This window comes from Orycteropus afer, unplaced genomic scaffold (genome assembly GCF_000298275.1).
Source record: "Orycteropus afer afer isolate SDZICR_OR568_19922 unplaced genomic scaffold, OryAfe1.0 scaffold00208, whole genome shotgun sequence".
NCBI lineage: Eukaryota > Metazoa > Chordata > Mammalia > Tubulidentata > Orycteropodidae > Orycteropus > Orycteropus afer.
The window spans coordinates 4942598-4959074 of NW_006921795.1; the positions used below are offsets into that span (position 1 = coordinate 4942598).

The following is a 16477-nucleotide window of genomic DNA, read 5'->3' on the forward strand; positions in this document are numbered from 1 at the left end:
TCAATTGATCATTTAATCATTATATAATATCCTTCCTTGTCTTGTATAGTGGTTTTTGTTTTAAAGTCTATTTTATCAGAAATTAATTTTGCCATTCTTGCTCTTTTTTGTTTGCCATTTGCTTGATATATCTTTTGCACCATTTGATATTTAGTCTATTTTTGTCTTTATCTCTAAGGTGTGTCTCTTGTAGACAGCATATTGATGGGTTATGTTTTCTTATCCAGTGTGCAACTGTCTGTCTCTTGAGGGTGCATTTAATCCATTGACCAAACCAAGACAAACTAATTGCTATCGAGTCAATTTTGACTAATAGTGACCCCTTCTTGGGTTTCTGAGGTGGTATCACTATGCAAGTAGATTGCCCAACCTTCTTCCCAAGGAGTGGCTGAAGGTTTTGAACTGCCAGACTTCTGGTTAGCAGTCAAAATGCCTTAGGCACTAGGCCACCAGATCTCCCAATTCATTGACATTCAGTGTAATAATCGAGAAGTATGAATTGGTTGCTGTCATTTTTTTATTGTTTTTTCATGGTTTTCCTCACATCTTTGTTCCATATAATTTTCTGTGCTGAGCTCATTATGTTTATGAATGGTGTTATCATTTCCTTTGTTGCTATTGTTTTACTATTTGCTAAATATTTGTGCTTGCCCTCTTTTTTATTGTGATGTGAAGGTTTATCATTTTTCTTTCAGGTTACTCTGTGATTTATAATTTTCTCCCTGAGTTTAGAATAGTCCATTCTATCTTGCAACTCTCTTGACTTCCTTACCATTTAGAAGTTCTGTAATTACACTATTTTTTCCTTCTTTTTGGCTTGTAGTTGTCTTCATTTGCCAATTGATGTCTCTGGTTCCCTGTTTACAATCTTGTAAGCTTATGTTTCTTTAGATACTTCCATAGCTGTGTTCATTTCTGGGTTATGTCATCTTGTGTATTAATGGTTGGTTGTTGTTTGTTATTATTGGTTCTCTGTTTAAAGAAATTCCTTTAGTATCTCTTGTAGTGTTGGTCTGGTTTTAACAAATTTCCTTAATTTTTGCTTATATGGACATCTCCTAATTTCACCATCATATTTGAGAGACAATTTTGCTGGGTATATAATTCTTGGTTGGAAAGTTTTCTCTTTCAGGGTTTTATATATATCATCCCATTGCCTTCTCCCTTGAATGCTTTCTGTTGAGAAATTAGAGCTTATTTTTACCAGTTGTCCTTTGTAAGTAACTTTTTGTTTTTCTCATGGTGCTTTTGGGGTTCTTTCTTTATCTTTGGTTTTGACGAGTTTGATAATGATATGTTTTGTTGATACTCTTTTGGGGTCTCTCCTGTTTGGGGTTTGTTGGACTTCCTGAGTGGATATATTCTTATCTTTCATCATATCAGAGAAGTTCTTTTCCAACAAATTTTGGACAATTTTCTCAGTGGTTTTCTTTTTCTCTTCCTGTTCTGGAATTCTGATTATACATATGTTATTCCTTTGATGTTATCCCACATGAACCTTAGGCTTTCTTCGTTTTGTTTTAATCTTTGTTTCTAATTGATCCCTTTCCAAAGAAGTATTCAGGTATTTGTCTTTAATCTCATCAATTCAGTTCTACTCTTTTGCCCATTCAATGTGTTATCTATTTCTGAAAATTTAGTATTAATCTTCTGGATTTCTATCTGTAGATTTTGTATCATTTCTAATTTTTCATTTATTTTGTCATTTTGTCTTTGTGTTTTCTTCCAAATTTGTTCTAGAGTTTAGTCTGTGTTTTCCTTAATTTGTCAGTGTTTTCCTTTATCTGTCTCTCAGTCCTTTGAAAGTACCTAGGCATAATTATTTTGAATTCCTTTTCAGGGAATTTCAAAGCTGCTTCATCCTCAGGGTTATGTGCTGGGAACGTATCCTGCTCCCTTCTTTCTACAGCTTTATCTTGCTTCTTTGTGTGGACTGTGATGGTCTGTTGTCTCTGAGACATTGTGATGTTTTTGTATTTATATTTAATTGGTGATTTTATGTTGTAGTGATTTGCCCAAGATTTTCTTTTTCTTCTTCTTCTTCCTTTTTTTTGGATGTATTTGAGTAAGCAGGGTACTGTGTTCCTCTGTTCACTAGTTTGCAGCAATTATGCACTCACCATCTGTCTCCGGTGGTTGGGACAGAGAATGAAAGTGGCTGCACAGATCTCTGTTAACTGTTTGTGAAGAGCAGTTAAGGATTAGTCAGGCTCTTCTTGGTAGTCATTTATCATTGGGCAGTTGGTAGAGAAGGAAGTGGTGCCTCTCACTCAGTAAGTGGAGCAGCAGGAGGCACGGGTGTGGTTGTGTCATATGGGCACAGTTGTGTCTCCCACTCAATTAAACAAAATCAACAATTGAAAAACCATTCAAAAAGTAAAAGCAAGCAGACAAAAACACACTGGATAAACACACATGAGCAATCACCAAACAAAGAAAAAAAAAAAAAAAGGAGAAGAAAGGCAATAAATGAGAGAAAATATTTAAAGAAACACTTTAAAAAGCCAAAAGAGATATGCATAGAAAAAGATTAAAAAAAAAAACCCAAAAAACCCTGCAATGTCTAGGGGAGGGAGTAATAAGAAAAAAGAGTTAGAATAGGAGAATAATAAAGAAAAAAAAAAATGGAAAAATGCAAAAAAAAAAAAAAGAATGGGGAGAACCATGAGAAAGAAAAGCATGGGCACCAGGGAAGAGAGAAAAAGCTGAAAACTAGAACCTGGGAAGGGAAGAAGAAAGACTAATAAAAAAATGATAATAAATAATAATAATAAAAGGGACAAAAAAAGAGAAGAAAAATAGTAATTTTAAAATAGACAAAAACAAACAAAAAAAAAAAAAAAAAGGAAAAAAAATGTGACCAGGGTGGGGCAGGGCACCCAGACTCCATCAGACCACAGAGATTGGGATGGAATTCCTGCTGGCCCAGAAGGTGGGTGGGAGTGAGGGATGGCTGAACCTCTATTCACCAAGAGGGTTTGGGGTATAAGAGTAATAAGGGGAATGTCACACCTTTCCAGTTGTTTGTGTCCGGAATGTCCTTGTGGTCCTTGGCAAGTGGAGCTTATTCTTAGGTCCCTGGAATCTAAGAGAATGTTGTTGCTTTAAATATCCAAAACGGTTGAATCACTTATAAACTTTCAAAATGATTGCACCATTTGGACAGTCAAAAGTCCACAGCTCAGCTCATCTCCCTCTTTGCTGCTTTCCCTTTTATTCACCAGCCAACAGTGCAGTCCTCTGTGCAGCCCCTGGCTAGCAGTGCCAATTTTTAGGTTAATTCTTAGGTTCTAACACCACTTGGCAATATCCAAGCTGTCTTTGCTGTCAGGATTGCTGACAGACCGCAGCTCCAAATATCACCTTTTTCAGTGTTTTTATGCAAGTTCTTCTACTAGTTGGAGTTTAGACCACTTCTGTATCCTTCCTTTCAAAGCTCATGGCTCCAGGATTATCTTCTGTATCTGTGTTAATTGGTTTCCCTTTTCTTTGTTGAAGAGGGTCTGTGTAGTTTGTCTGTCTATTCCTCCATCTTACCAGAACTCCTCATTGTGATTTTGATTTGCATCTCTTTCATGACTCATGATGAACACCTTTACATGTGTTTGCTGACTATTTGAATGTTCTCTTTGGTGAAATGCTTATTCAGATCCTTTGCACATTTTATGATTGTGTTATTTGTGTTTTTGTTGTTAAGTTCTTGAAGTTTTATATATGTTTTGGTTATTAGATTCTTATCAGATATATGGTTTCTGAAGATACTCTCTGAAGTGTAGTAAATTACATTGTCTTGCTTTTCTAGCCATTGTTATTGTTGTTATGTGCCGTCAAGTTGATTCTGACTCATAGTGACCCCTCCTTGGGTTTCCAAGGCAGTATCACTATGGAAGTAGATTCTGAGGAGTGGCTGGTGGGTTTGCACTGCCAGCCTTCTGGTTAGCCATCAAGTGCCTTAGGCACTATGTCACCAGAGCTCCCTTTCTAGCCATAATCTTTGTAACTCCTCCTTTTCTGTGAGTAGCTGATTTTTAAAGTTGTCCGCCTGGTGTATTTCTGTTGGAGTGGCACGAGGCAATCTTCTGGGAAGTTCACTCTCTCTCAGGGGTATAGAATTCTAATATTGGAATTGGTTGATTTTGGCTACTTTGTCAGCTTCAAAACGGAGCTCTCCTAGAGGCAGGAGGAGAGAGCCTCTCTGACTGCCAGCAGAGAGAAATGTGCTGCTGAAAGAGGAGTGCTGGTGAGAGAGAGGCAAGAGAGACATGAGATACACAATGCTGAGAGAGAGATGTGAATGGGTTTATTACTGGACTCTTCAATTCTATTCCATTGGTGGTTGTGTCTATTTTTACTCCAGTAGCAGTCTGCTTTGATTACTGTAGCTGTATACTCAAACTCACTGCCACCAAGTCAATTCTGATTCATAGTGACCCCCACTGGGTTTCCAAGGTTGTGTAAATCTTTACAGAAGCTGACAGCCTCATCTTTCTTTTTCAGAGTGACTGGTGGATTTAAACCACTGACTTTTTGGTTAGCAGCCAAATGCCTTAACCACTACACCACCTGAGTTCCTTGATATATTTTAAAATCAGAATGGGTGAGCCCTACTTTGTTCTTTTCTTTCAGCATTGCTTTAGCTATTCAGGGCCTTTTGCCATTCCAAATAAAGTTGACGGTTGGTTTTTCCGTTTCTGTAAAGAAGGCTCTTGAAATTTTGGTTGTGGGAATAATTTACTATTGATGTGACTTCAACCAAGTAACTCAACCTTTCTGAGCTTTGGCATCTTTATCACAAAAAGGGGCATTTTATGTGTCTCAGTATGATTCACTGAGACAGACTCAACATCATTTGTCAGTGCTTCTTGCCAAAATGTGTAACTAAATCCAATCAACCCAATAACTAGGAAACACAGCACAAAACAAAATCAAAAGAGATCCTACAAAGGTCCTTATTGTTGTTAGGTACTGTCGAGTCAACTCCAACTCATAGAGACCCTATGCACAGCAGAATGAAACACGGCCTGGTCCCACACAACTCCACAATCCTTGCTATACTTGAGCCCATAGCCGCAACCACTGTGTCAATCCATCTTGTTGAGGGCCTTCCCCTCTTTCATAGACCTCCACCTTACCAAGCATGACATCCTTCTCCAGGAAATGGTCCCTTCTGATAACATGACCAAAGTAGGTGAGATAAAGTCTGGCCATTTTTGATTCCATGGAGCATTCCAGCTGCACTTGCAGGACAGATCTGTTAGTTCTTTTATCAGTCCATGATACTTTCAGCATTCTTCACCTGCACCACATCTCAAAAGCACCAATTCTTCTTCGGTCTTGTTTATTCACCCTCTCGCTCTCACATACATATGAGGCAATTGAAAATACCATGGTTTGTGTCAGGTACACATTAGTCCTCAAGGAGACTTCCTTGCTCTTCGGCACTTGAAAGAGGACCTTTGCAGCTGATCTGCCCAGTGCTATACGTTGTCTGATGTCCTGACTGCTGCTTCCATTTGTGTTGATTGTAGAATCAAGCAATGTGAAGTCTTTGACAACTTCAAACTTTCCTCCATTTATCCTGATGCTGCTTAAAGGTTCAGTTTTGAGGATTTTTGTTTTATTTTATTGAGATGTAATCCAATTTGCAGACTGTATTCTTCAATCTTCATCAGTAAGTGCTTCAAGTTATCCTCACTTTCAGCAAGCAGAGTTGTGTTGTCAGCGTATCACAGGTTGTTAGTGATTCTTCCTCCAATACGGATGCCACATTCTTCTTCATATAGTCCAGCTTCTCAGATTATTTGCTCAGCATACAGATTGAATAAGTATGGTGAAAGGACACAACCCTAATGCACTCCCTTCTTGATTTTAAACCATGCAATGTCCCCTTGTGCTGTTCAAATGACTTCCTCCTGGACTATGCACAGGTTCCTCATGAGTATAATTAAGTGTCCTGGAATTATCATTCTTCTCAATGTTACCCACAATTTGTTATGATCCACACAATCAAATGCTTTTGCATAGTCAGTAAAACACAAGTAAACATCTTTCTGTATTCTTTGCTTTGATCCGTCTGACATCAGCAATGATAACCCTATTCCACATCCTCTTCTGAATCCAGCTTGCATTTCTGGAAGTTCTCTGTCAATATACTGCTGCAACCATTTCTGAATTATCTTCAGTAAGATTTTACTTGCATGCGATATTAATGATATTGTTCAATAATTTCCACATTCTGTAGGATCACCTTTCTTTGGAATGGGTACAAATATGGATCTCTTCCAGTCAGTTGGCCAGGTAGCTGCCTTCCAAATCTCTTGGCATAGCCAAGTGAGTGCCTGCAGCAAGGCATCCATTTGTTGAAACATCTCAATGGCTATTCCGTCAATTCCTGGGGTCTTGTTCATTGCCAATTTCTTCAGTGCAGCTTCAACTTCTTCCTTCACTACCATTGGTTCTTGATCATATATCACCTCCTGAAGTGCATGAACATCAACCAGTTCTTTTTGTTACAGTTACTCTGTGTATTCCTTTCATCTTTTGAAACCATTTTGCTCATTGAATCTTTCAGTATTGCAACTTGAGGCTTAAATGTTTTTCTCAGTTCTTTCAGCTTGAGAAATGCTGAGCATGTTCTTCCCTTTGGTTTTCTAACTCCAGGTCTTTGCACATTTGTCTGCTCAAGCTGTGCTTTGAAATCTTCTGTTCAGCTCTTTTATCTTATCATTTCTTCCATTCTCTTTAGCTACTCTCCACTCAAGGAAAAGTTTCAGAGTCTCTTCTGACATTCATTTTGGTCTTTTCTTCTTTTCTCATCTTTTTAATGACCTCTTGTTTGCTTCATGCATGGTGTTCTTGATATCATCCCACAATTATTCTGGTTTTGGTTGTTGGTGTTCAATGCATCAAATCTATTCTTTAGATGGTCTCTAAATTCAGGAGGGATATATTCAAGGTCATATTTTGGCTCTCATGGGCTTGTTTTAATTGTCTTCAACTTCAAGTTGAACTTGCATATGAGCAGTTGATGGTCTGTTCCACAATCAGCTCCTGGCCTGATTTTGGCTAAAGATATTGAGCTTTTCCATTGCCGCTTGTCACAGATGTAGTCAATCTGATTCCAGTGTATTCCATCTGGTGAAGTCCACATGTATAGCTGCCATTTGTATTGTTGAAGAAAGGTTATTTGCAATGAATAAGTCATTGGTGTTGCAAAATTCCATCATGTGAGTTCCAGAATTATTTCTGTCACCAAGGTCAAATTTTCCAACTACTGGTGATTCTTCTTTGTTTCCAACTTTTGCATTACCGTCACCAGTGATAATTAACACATCTTGATTGCATATTCGGTCAGTTTCAGACTGCAGAAGTTGATTAAAAATATTGTCAATTTCCTCATCTTTGGCTTTGGTGGTTGGTGCATAAATTTGAATAATAATCGCATTAACTGGTCTTCTTTGTAGGCATATGGATATTATCCCATCACTGACAGCACTGTACTTTAGGACAGATCTTGAAACATCCTTTGTGATGATGAATGCCATGCCATTCCTCTTTAAATTGTCATTCCCAGTATAGTAGATCATATGTTTGTCTGTTTCAAAATAGCCAAAACCAGTCCATTTCAGCTTACTAATGCCTAAGATATCAATCTTTATGCATTCCATCTCATTTCTGACAACTTCCAATTTTCCTAGATTCATACTTCATACATTCCATGTTCTGATTATTAATAGATGTTTACAACTGTTTCTCCTCAATTTGAGTCATACCACGCCAGCAAATGGAGGTCCCAGAAGCTTTACTTTATCCGAATCATTAAGGTTGGTTGTACTGTAATGAGGCAGCTCTTTCCCAGTTGTATTTTGAGTGCTTTCTCACCTAAGGTGCTCGTCTTCCTGCACTGTATTGGACAATGTTTCCAGGCTATTCATAAGTTGCCCGGTAATGTATCAGACAGTGTTTCTCTACTATTCATAAGGTTTCCCTGGCCAATTCTTTGAGAGTCTGTCTCAGTCTGTAAGCTGCATTGAGGCCTGTGCATCATGTGCAACCTTGCTGGAGTTTAAAACACCAGTGGCACAATCTCAAGTTTCACAGCAATATGCAAGCCACCACAGTATGACAAACTGACAGAAAAGTTTGTCTCCTGTAGCTGTTTGAAACCTCTCCACCCTCCCCTTACCTGGTTCCTGCCTCTTTGTCCTCCCTGGCTTTCCCGCCTTTCCTGACTCTTGGGTAGGGCCTGTTTCCCTCCCCTTACCTGGATCCTGCTGCTTTGTCATCCCTGGCTTTTTCTCTCCTTTCCTGTCTCTTGGGTGGGGCCTGTCTCACAAAGGTCCCTGTTGTTGTTGTTATGTGCAGTCGAGTCGGACCCCACTCACAGCGACCCCTCCTTGGGTTTATGAGGCCATATCACTACAGAAGTAGATTGCCCCATCTTCCTTCCAACAAAGATCCCTAGTCAGTACAAATTGTTTGTGTTTGACTACCAACTGAAAGGTCAGCAGTTTGAATCTACCTAGCAGTGCTGCAGAAGAAAGTTCTGGCAATCTACTTTCATAAGATTACAGATACTGGAGGAATAAAAGAGTGATCCTACAAAATACTTAACCTGTAAAGGACATGAAAGATTGAAAAAAAGACCGAGGAACTATTCTAGATTAAAGAAGACAAAAGAAACATGACAACTAAATGCAAAGTGTGATACTAGACTAAATCTTGTATGTAGCACTAAAGAACATTTTTCATACAGCTGATACAATTTGAGAAAGGTCTGTAGATTAGATAATAGGATTGGGTCACTGTTAACTTTCATGATTCTGATCATTGTACTGTTGTGTAAAGAAGGTCTTTGTACTTAGGAAATGCACACTGAAGTATTTAGGGGTAAAGGGACATTGTGACTGCAGCTTGCTCTCATACGACTTAGGGAGACTTAAAACACTGAAAAACAAATAGGGCAAAATGTCAGTGTAAACAGTTGGTCAAATAAGATATAGAGGAGTTATTTATTCTGTCCTTGCAACTTTTCTAAAGTTTGAAATTATTTCAAAACAAAATGTTACAAAATAGTATAAAATGAGAATAATATTATCTACCCCATAGGATCAATGTGAAATGCCTCGGTTACAAAATGCCATGCATATTAGACCCTTCCTAAGTGTTAACTTCTCCCTTTCTCATTCTTTCTCCTCCCTTTCTCACCTCTTTCTCCTGTGGCTCTGAACTCTAGATCACATCAAACCATTTTCAAGTCCCAGGATACACTATGCACTGTCCCGCCACTGTGACTTTATGATTGTGTTTCCTCTACTTGGAAATCCCTTTCTCCTTCTGTCCCTAGAAAAATTTTCTTTACTCTTTAAGACTCAACCAGATGTTATCTCCTTTGGAAGCCCTTCTCCCTTGAGCAAGTCAATGTCATTACTCCTCTAGGTTCCTAAGGGACTCAACACAACTTTGCTACTTGTTCCATTTTATTTCAGTTATTTTGATGTATAATAATTCAGCTTCTTGAGGGCAGGAGTCACATAATACTTACCTTTGTCCCCATCATATGTTAAGTACAATGCCTGGTATATAATGGTTGCTCAAAGAGAAGTTTATCAAAGTAAGTTAAATGTTTCTAGACAATAGTAGACAATTGCTCCATATTTTCTGATAGGTGAGTGCCCTTCTGAGTTTCCCAGGGATATAATCTTTGAGAAAAATGGATACTAATTTAGCTTTTTCATTCTAAAATCTGGTCTTTCTGGTGGTAAATCCAGTTATCTTTTATTGTAAACTCTCTTATTTGATGAAATGATATTGTTAGCTGCCACTGAGTTTATTCCAACCAAGGCTTCAAACCAATTCAAATGGTTCAGTCATGACTGACAGAAACAAGGGCAGCATATGTGTTCCATAACAACCAAATCTCTTGTGTGCTGGATTTTGACCTGAATAGGAAACAAGCAGTGGTCCCCTGCTCAAAGATGGTAGCTGGCTGCACCACTTTGTTGCAAAATGTCAATGTAAAAAATTGCTTTGAATGTGAATTGGATTATTGACAGGACTAAGGAGAGCAATACACATTTAAAGTGTCTTGGCCAGACACCATCTATGATGAAACACCACTGTTGCCTGTTTCCTACTCATGTCAAAATCCTGTGGGGAAGAGATTTGGTTGCTGTGCAACAAGGACACTGTCCTTGGTTTCATAGGCCATGAGTGAACTTTTTCGAAGTGATTGGAAGCCCTGATTCTTACTCATAGCGACCCCATCCATGTATGCAGACTAGAACTGCTCCATAGAGTTCTTAACGCTATGATCTTTTGGAAGCAGATCACTAGCCTGTCTTCTGAGGTGCCTCTCTATGGGTTTGAACCACCAATCTTTCAGCTAATAGTCAAGGACTTAACTATTTGCACCACCCAAGGCCTCATATTTAACGAAATATCCATATCTAGTTATGATTTCATTGTAATTTTTAAAATTTTGTGTTGTGGGGTAGTAATCATTTATTACCTTGCCCATCATGGTTTCTAAAATATGGATGCTGTATATGATAGGACAAAACATTACAAAGAATTTTAATGAAATTTTACTCTACCATAGCATTTACCATGCTATAGTACCATGTTAAAAATATGTATATACATATACATGTATATATGTGTAGGTGTGTGTATGTATGTGTGTGTGTGTGTGTGTATATATATATATATATATATATATATATGTATATTTGTATATACTTATATAGGGACCATTCCTTGGAGAAAGATATTGTGCTTCGTAAAGTGGAGGGTTAGTGAAAAAGGAGAAAGCCCTCAATGAGATGGATTGACACAATGGCTGCAACACTAGGTGCAAGCATAGCAAAGATTGTGAGGATGGCACAGGACTGGGCAGTGTTTCATTCTGTTGTACATAGGGTTGCTGTGAGTCAGAGCTGACTCAATGGTACCTAACAACAACACATACATATGTATATTTTCTTAATTTCAGTTCTCTAGTTTTGCACATATAACTGGCCAGAAGAGTTTGACAAGCACAGAGATCATGAGAATTCAAAGAGCAATGGATTTTCTCATGTAAGTATTGATCATCTTTACTGTTTCTTAAATCCTACTAGGACCCATTGTGGTAAAACAGTGAAAGAAACTTTAACGATGGGACATAATGATGGTATTTTCCTACTCCCAACATTTTTTTAAATGAAATTTTTATAGGTTTTTAAGGTATAATTAACATAAACTGCATGTGGGAAAAGAGAACCCAGGGGGATGACAGAGCAGAGCAGCAGTCAGGCATCCAGGTAAGGGGAGGGAGGTACCCAGGGCTCATCCCCACCAGCCAGGAAAGCAGGGGAAAGAGAAGCCAGAGGCAATGACAGAGAAGAGCAGCACCAGGGATACAGGTAAGGGGAGGGTGGAGAGGTTTCGAACAGCTAAGCAAGACAAACTTGTCTGTCAATTTATTGTACTATTGTGGCTTGCATGTTGCTGGGAAGCTTGAGGCTGTGCCACCAGTGTTTCAAGTGCTGTCAAGGTTGCACATGGTACACAGGTTTCAATGCAGCTTACAGACTGAGACAGACTAGGAAGAAGGAAGAGGCCATACACTTCTCAAAAAATTGGCCAGGGAAAACTTTATGAATAGCAGAGAAACACTGTCTGATACATTACTGCACAACCTTGTGAATAGCCCAGAAACATTATCCACTGTGGTGCAGGAGAATGAGCCCTTTAGGTCAGAAGGCTTTCAAAATATGATTAGGAAAAAGCTGCATCATTAGAGTAAGACCAACCTCACTGATATAGAGAAAGCTTTTGAGACCTCCATTCGCTGATGTGACATGACTCAAATTGAGGAGAAACAGCTGCAATCATCCATTAATAACAGGAACATGCAATGTATGAAGTATGAATCTAGGAAAATTGGAAGTTGTCAAAAATGAGATGGAATGCATAAAGATTGATATCTTAGGCATTAGTAAGCTGAAATGGACTGGTTTTGGCTATTTTGAAACAGACAAACATATGATCTACTATACTGGGAATGACAATTTAAAGAGGAATGCATGGCATTCATCATCACAAAGGATGTTTCAAGATCTGTCCTAAAGTACAGTGCTGTCAGTGATGGGATAATATCCATATGCCTACAAAGAAGACCAGTTAATGCGACTATTATTCAAATTTATGCACCAGCCACCAAAGCCAAAGATGAGGAAGTTGAAGATTTTTTTTTATCAACTTCTGTAGTCTGAAATTGACCAAACGTGCAATCAAGATATGTTAATTATCACTGGTGACTGTAATGCAAAAGTTGGAAACAAAGAAGAATCACCAGTAGTTGGAAAATTTGGCCTTGGTGACAGAAATAACATTGGGAATTGGATGACAGAATTTTGCAAGACCAGTGACTTACTCATTGCAAATACTTTTTTCAACAGCACAAACAGCAGCTATACACATGGACTTCACCAGATGGAATACACAGGAATCAGATTGACTATATCTGTGGCAAGAGGCAATGGAAAAACTCAGTATCTTCAGCCAAAACAAGGACAGGAGCTGATCGTGGAACAGACCATCAACTGCTCATATGCAAGTTCAACCTGAAGTTGAAGGCAATTAAAACAAGTCCACGAGAGCCAAAATATGATCTTGAATATATCCCTCCTGAATTTAGAGACCATCTAAAGAATAGATTTGATGCATTGAACACCAATGACCCAAAACCAGAATAATTGTGGGATGATATCAAGAACACCATGCATGAAGCAAGCAAGAGGTCATTAAAAAGATGAGAAAAGAAGAAAAGACTAAAATGGATGTCAGAAGAGACTCTGAAACTTTCCCTTGAGTGGAGAGTAGCTAAAGAGAATGGAAGAAATGATAAGATAAAAGAGCTGAACAGAAGATTTCAAAGCACAGCTTGAGCAGACAAATGTGCAAAGACCTGGAGTTAGAAAACCAAAAGGGAAGAACATGCTTAGCATTTCTCAAGCTGAAAGAACTGAGGAAAAATTTAAGTCTCGAGTTGCAATATTAAAATTCTATGGGCAAAATATTGAATGATGAAGGAAACATCCAAAGAAGATGGAAGGAATACACAGAGTCACTGTAACAAAAAGAACCGGTCAATCAATGTTCATCCATTTCAGGAGATGGCATATGATGAAGAACCAATGTCACTGAAGGAAGAAGTTGAAGCTGCACTGAAGGAATTGGCTAAAAACAATGCTCCAGTAATTAAGGGAATACCCATTGAGATGTTTCAACAAATTGATGCCCCACTGGAGGCACTCACTCGCTTACACCAAGAGATTTGGAAGACAGCTACCAGGCCAACTGACTGGAAGAGATCCGTGTTTATACCCATTGCAAAGAAAGGTGATCCCACAGAATGTGGAAATTATCAAACAATGTCATTAATACCACACGCAAGTAAAATTTTATTGAAGATAATTCAAAAACAATTGCAGCAGTATATTGATAAAGAACAGCCTGAAGTGCAGGCTGGATTCAGAAGACGATGTGGAACAAGGGATATTATTGCTGATGTCAAATGGATCTTGGCTCAAAGCAAAGAATACCAGAAAGATGTTTACTTGTGTTTTATTGACTATGCAAATGCATTTGATTGTGTGCATCATAACACATTGTGGATAGCACTGAGAAGATTGGGAATTCCAGAACACTTAGTTGTACTCACAAGGAACCTGTACATAGACCAGGTGGCTGTCATTCGAACAGAACAAGGGGACACTGCATGGTTTAAAATTAAGAAGAGAATGTGTCAGCGTTGTGTCCTTTCACCATGCTTATTCAGTCTGTATGCTGGGCAAATAATCCGAGAAGCTGGAGTATATAAAGAAGAACGTGGCATCAGGATTGGAGGAAGGCTCATTAAGAACCTGAAATACGCAGATGACACAACTTTGCTTGCTGAAAGTGAGGATGACCTAAAGTACTTACTGATGAAGACTGAAGACTACATTCTGCAGTATGGATTACATCTCAATATAAAGAAAACAAAAATCCTCACAACTGGGCCTATAAGCAGCATCATAATAAATGGAGAAAAGATTGAAGTTGTCAAAGAGTTCACATTGCTTGGTTCTACAGTCAATGCCAATGGAAGCAGCAGTCAGATGACGTATAGCACTAGGCACGTCTGCTTCAAGGGACCTCTTTCAAGTGCTGAAGAGCAAAGATGTCTCCTTGAAGACTAAGGTGTGCCTGACACAAGCCATGGTATTTTCAATTGCCTCATATGCATGTGAGAGGTGAACAATGAATAAAGAAGACCGAAGAAGAATTGATGCTTCTGAGCTATGGTGCTGGCGAAGAATGCTGAAAGTACCATGGACTCCTAAAAGAACTAACAGATCCATCCTATAGGAGGTGCAGCCAGAATGCTCCTTGGAAGCAGGAATGGCCAGACTCCATCTCACTACTTTGGTCATGTTGTCAGAAGGGAGCATTCCCTGGAGAAGGATGTTATGCTTGGTAAGGTGGAGGGTCGTCGAAGGAGGGGAAGGCCCTCAATGAGATGGATTGACACAGCAGCTGTGGCTATGGGGTCAAGTATAGCAGGGATTACGGAGCTGGCACAGCACTGGGCGGTGTTTCGTTCTGCTGTGCATAGGGTCACGATGAGTCAGAGGCAACTCAATGGCACCTAATAACAACAACAACAAACTGCATGTATTTAAACAGTACAATGGACATATTATATAATCATGAAAGTATCATCACAATCAAGAAAATGAATACATCTGCCACCTCCAAAAGTTTACTATATTATTGTTGCAGTAGTTGTTGTCAAGTTGATTGTGACTCATGGTGATGCCATGTGTTATACCAAAAATCAAAACCAAACCCACTGCCATCGAGTCGGATCCGACTCATAGCGACCCGTCCTTGGGTTTCTGAGGCAGTGCACTACGGAAGAGGATTGTACAACCTTCCGAGGAGTAGCTGTGTGGGTTTGAGCCACCAGTCTTTTGGTTAGCAGTCACATGCCTTATGCACTACCCCACCAGAGCTCCCTGCCTTGTGTTATAAAGTAGGGTTTTTTTTTTTTTTTTTTTGCCTGTAATCTTAGCAGAAGCAAATCTCAGACCTTTTCTTCTGAGATACTGCTGTGTGGATTCAAACCAGAACCTTTAGTTTAGCAGTCCAGTGTGAACCATTTGCACCACCTAGAGACCTTAATCATTAAAAAAAAAAAAATAAAAAAGCAAAAGATTTTCCTTTTCATAATGATGGAATAAAAGTATGCTGAACCTTTTCGAATGCCTCCCTTGTCTCCCTCCCATTTCCAGGTGTCTATCTACTTGTTTCTTGTCACTATAAGCTTAGTTTGCATATAATTCAATATATAAGCAGAATAATTTAGTATGTACTCTGTTTACCAGGCTTCTTTCATTCAGAACAATTATTTTGCAATTCTTTCATGTTGTTGGTTGGATGTATTACTTACTTCTTTTTATTACTGAGTAGTATTCCATTGTTTGTTTACCCCTTCGTCTATTGCTGGACATTTAGTTTCCAGTTTGGGCTATTATAGATAAAGCTTTGCTATAAACATTTATGTACAAGTTGTATGCACATATGTTTTCATTTCGCTTGAGTAAATGCCTAGGAATGGAGTGGCTGGATTATATGGCAGATTCGTATTTAATTTTTTAAGAATCTGCCAAATTACTTTCCAGAATAGTTATACCATTTTATATTCTCACCAGAACTATATTAGAATTTCACTTCTTCTACCTCCTTGGCAGCACCTTTTTTTTTTGGCTATTTTAGTGAGTTTGTAGTGATATCTCTTGTAGTTTTAGTTTGTATTTCCCTAGTTACTAATGAAGGAGCTCTGGTAGCATAGTGCCTAAAGCACTTGACTGCTCTTCAGAAGGCTGGTGGTTCAAACCCACCAGCCACTCCTCCGAAGGAAGATGAGGCAATCTACTTCCATAGTGATACTGCCTCGGAAACCCAAGGAGGGGTCGCTATGAAAGCTACTAATGATGTTGAACATGTTTTACTTTGCCTATTTGCCATCTGTCCATTTCTTTGGTAAGATGTCTGTTCAAGCTTTTTGCCCTTTTAAAAAATTAGGTTATATATCTTATGCAGTTGTGTATGTTCTCCTTGGTCAGATGTATGCTTTGCAGCTTTGCAAATATTTTATCTCAGTCTTTGTTTTTTATCTTCTTAACAGTATTTTATAAAGAACTAAAGTTTTTCCTTTTGGTGAATTCAGTGTTTTTATTTTTCTTTCATATACTTCATGCTTATTTTAAGAAGTTCTTTCCAAATGTAAGATAACTAAGATTTTCTCCTTGAACTTTTATAGGTTTGTCTCTTACATTTAGGTCTATGATCCTTTTTTTTTTTTTTTTTTAATTATTAGGATTTGGGTGAAGATATACAGAGTAAATTCACTTTTCATACAGCAGTTCACATACACCTTGTCTCA

General features: G+C 38.5%; 1 protein-coding gene across 1 annotated transcript in view; it reads left to right on the forward strand.

The window, feature by feature from the left end:
* The window catches only part of DZANK1 (double zinc ribbon and ankyrin repeat domains 1), a 262593-nt gene that overhangs the window by 85634 nt on the left and 160482 nt on the right, over positions 1-16477 (forward strand). The window contains exon 6 of the mRNA XM_007948222.1: positions 10994-11079. Within this exon, the coding sequence (XP_007946413.1) occupies positions 10994-11079 (86 nt within the window). The remainder of the gene's footprint in view (positions 1-10993; positions 11080-16477) is intronic.